Here is a 3,658-nt window from a genome sequence, read left to right as displayed (position 1 = left end):
GGGGCGGGTGGTAGGCAGGCTGCTGGCCCACTGGCGGAGCCTCCTGCGGCAGGTGCCGGCGCCGCAACCGCGTGGTGCGAGCCTGGCGCACGGCCTATACTGGCCCGAGCACTTCCTGCCGCCCCTCGACGGCGGCGCGCCCCCGAGCTACGATAGCCTCACGCTTGACCTGTTCATGCTAGGCTATTTCCAGCTGCTAGAGATGGGGCTGAGCCGCGAGGAGCGCAAGTTCCGGCACCTGCTGTGCTACGAGATGTTCGACCGGCTGGGCAGCCACCCATGGGAGCTCATCCGCCTTTTCCACCGCATCGTGCTCGAGGAGGTGGAGGCTGGCCGGCGTGACTGGAACGATGGCTTTGAGGACCTCAGGAGCCAGTTCTTTGGAGACAGCCCAGAGGCTGAGCCCAGGGAAGAGACCAAGCAGGAAGAGAAGGAGAAAGAAGAGGAGGTGGAAGAGGAGAGGGAGTGGGTGGAGGAGAAGAGGGAGGAAGAGGAGAAAGAGCTAGCCGAAGAGGCCGCTCTAGCTCAGATGGAGGACAAGCCAGAAGGGCAGCTCCCGCCCCCTCCTGCCGCGCCTCCCCCGACTTCGGACCCTCCCAGTTGCTCCGAACCAGAACCGCTCGCTGAAGATCCCTTGGAGCTGGTGTCCGAGATGGGCGAGTTCAGCAACGAGGACATCTGCCGCTACATCGACCGCAGCTTCTCCTTCTGGAAGGAGAAGGAGGCCGAACTGTTTGACATCTGAACAGTGGAATTTGGAATTTATCCTTAAGCATCCTAACCTGGGCCGGCTGCCTGTCTGATGCCCTCCAGAGGCTGGAAGCAGGCAGAACACGCGATGGCTGGCTTTGCAATGCTCCAGACCAGGCTGCCTCTCAGCCTTTGAGGTCCCATCGTGCCAGGATATGGGGCATTGGCTAGGAAGGCGGGCATGGAAAACACTGCAAACCCGGTCTCTTGCCTCATAGCCTTGCTGGGTTCTGTGTGGGACCAGGCAGCAAAAGCAGCCCCTCTGAATGAGGATCTGTGGGTCCGTCTTGGAATAGTGGGGTCTTTTTCTTTGCTGGAGTTCACAGCTACCTCCTTGGTTGAGGTCAAGGGAGTTACATGTGCGGTGTGATATGTACATCTAGGAAATAAAATTCTGTGCTGCAAGCTGCCGTGTTGGGCACCCCACACACACACACACACACACACACACCTCCGATGCCATTGCGGCCCCACAGTTGTAGAGCTGATGTCCTCACCAGAAGGAGGCATGGGCCGGAGACCCTTCCCAGAGAAGCCTCAGGCAGCCTGCCTTTCCCTGAGCTGGCAGGATGTGCAGGACACAAGCCTGTGTCAGCTCGGAGATTCTGGGTCATGGGCCTGAGGCCATCTGTTCCCCTGCCCTTTAGGGAGTCAGGCTCAGGCCCGGGGGGGGGCTCCACCTGTTTCACTCTCTGCTCCAGCCGTACATTCAGCTCTGAACTCTGACCTGGGGGCCTGGGTTATCGGGAGATAGGAGGTACCCTCTGAGGGATCTGTGACTAGGCACCTTCATTCATTTGTCCCATAGAAGGGCATCAAAAGGGGCTCTTTCTGCAACCACATCTACGTCCCATTGTCCTTGAATCCTCCAGGTCCCCCAGGTTGAGGGTGTACCCCATCTAGCCCCATCCCCCCAGCCTCTGGCTCTGAAGCTTTCTGCTTGTGTTTAGGAGGAGGAGGAGGAGGCCTGGCTGGCCAGCATGCCTGCCTGGAGGCGGGACATCCTACGGAAGAAGCTGGAAGAGGAGAGGTGAGCTGGGGATCAGGAGAAGGCTGGCTCAGAACAGCATCTTGACCATGTCTCTGAGTTGTTGCCACCATCTAACGGTGTCTCTCTTTTCTTTTCCTAGGGAGCAGAAGCGGTAAGTGTGGAGCTGGCCCCAACCTGACATCCCCAACTTTACCCAGTCACATCTTGTCCCTCACCCAGCCGTATTGTGAGCACATCCCCCTGTCACTCAGCCCTTGTTGCGCAGCCTCTCTGCTCCCTATAATGTCACAGACACCTGACCTCCCACCACTCAGCCCTGTCCTTCAGAGTCTAACTTTGAGAATCTGAACTTGTTCCTAAATTACACATTCCCCATGTCCTATTAACCTTGCCCTTCTGCCCTGCAGTTAACCCAATGCTGGTATCAATATCTCGATTATCTGTCCCCCCAAAACTTAGTTTCTGCCCCTAGTAGCCACATAGGTTTGTTTTGTTTTGTTTTTACATCTTTTGCCATAGGGTGTGTGCACTTATCAGGGAGATAGACAGGAAGTGAGAAATGGCCATGCCGCATCCCTTTTCCTGGGATTTTGGGCACTTACACACATGCATCCAGCATGATTTTCAAACTGCTGGGTCTGGAACTCTAATCATGGTCAGCCCTGTGAGAGTCCAACACCTTAACCTATGCCATCTGTCGGCCCCATGGGTCATTTATTTATTTATTTTAGGGTTTTTTTTTTTTTTTTTTTTTTTGAGTCATACTTAAATTCTATTGTTTTTGAGAGGTTTTTGCTATAGGGCGCGTGTGCTCAACAGAAAGAGAGGGACAGAGAGACAGAAAGCGGCGAGAAATCACCCCCCAGGGGGGATGGTCATGCCACAATCCCTTGTCCTCCATTCTCCCCTCAGGATCTTGGGCACGCATGCACATGCACATAGCTTGAGTTTAAGCCACTGGGTCCGGGACTCAGACCATGGTCAACTACATGGGAGCCCAGCGATGTAGCCATTACACCAAATACTGGTCCCAGAAAAAAATAAAATTTAAAGGAAAAAAAAATATTTCAACATATAATCAAGATAGATTTGTTTATGTTTTTGTTTTTAGCTATAGGACGCATACTCTCATCAGAAAGAGATTGAGACAGAGAAAGTGAGAAATCTCCCTTGGGGGATGGCCATGCTGCAATCCTTCTCCACCATCCTCTTGGGATTTTAGACATGTATGCACATGTGTATGGTGTGATTTTCAAGCTACTGAGTTCAGGTTTTGCAACTTGCTCAGCCATGTGGGAATCCAGTGCCTTAAACACCATGCTACCTGCTAGCCCTAGAAATTATTATTTGTAGAGAGTTATTTTTGTGTTTTTGTTTGTTTGTTTGTTTGTTTTGTTTTTTTTTTGCTGTAGGGTGCATGCGCTCGCAGGAAAGAGAGAGAGACAGAGAGACAGAAAGTGAGAAATCACCTTCTCCATTCTGCTCTTGGGATTTTGGGCACGCATGCACACATGCCCAATGTGAGTTTTAAGCCGCCAGGTCCAGGACTTGAACCATGTCGACTACATGGGAGTTCAGCGACCATCTGCTAGTCCCTATAAATTTTTAAAAAAGATTTATTTAATTTTATTTATTCATTCTGGTTTTTTTTAAGATTATTTTATTTCACTTTATTTATCTATTTATTTTAATTTTGCCAGAGAGGGGGCAAAGAAAATGAGAAAGCAAGTCACCAGGTCTGGGACTCAAACTCTGGTTGGCCATGTGGGAGTGTCCGACCTGCTTGCCCAAAATTATTATTATTATTATTATTATTATTATGGAGAGGTCTTTGTATAGGGTGCATGTGCTTGCCAGAAAGAGAGACAGAAAGCAAGACCCCCCCCCCCAAGGGGGGAGGGCCATGCCCCAACCTCT

The 3,658-nt window shown here is 51.6% G+C and overlaps 1 protein-coding gene across 1 annotated transcript in view; it reads left to right on the top strand.

The window, feature by feature from the left end:
• The window catches only part of ESPN (espin), a 43,521-nt gene that overhangs the window by 36,057 nt on the left and 3,806 nt on the right, over positions 1 to 3,658 (top strand). Inside the window, 2 exon segments of the mRNA XM_014586602.1 lie at positions 1,701 to 1,780; positions 1,881 to 1,892. Coding sequence (XP_014442088.1) covers positions 1,701 to 1,780; positions 1,881 to 1,892 — 92 coding nt within the window.

This window comes from Tupaia chinensis, unplaced genomic scaffold (assembly GCF_000334495.1).
Source record: "Tupaia chinensis unplaced genomic scaffold, TupChi_1.0 Scaffold000146_1, whole genome shotgun sequence".
Classification (NCBI taxonomy): domain Eukaryota; kingdom Metazoa; phylum Chordata; class Mammalia; order Scandentia; family Tupaiidae; genus Tupaia; species Tupaia belangeri.
The sequence above is the reverse complement of the archived record's forward strand: the minus strand, read 5'-3'. Positions and strand labels throughout refer to the sequence as shown.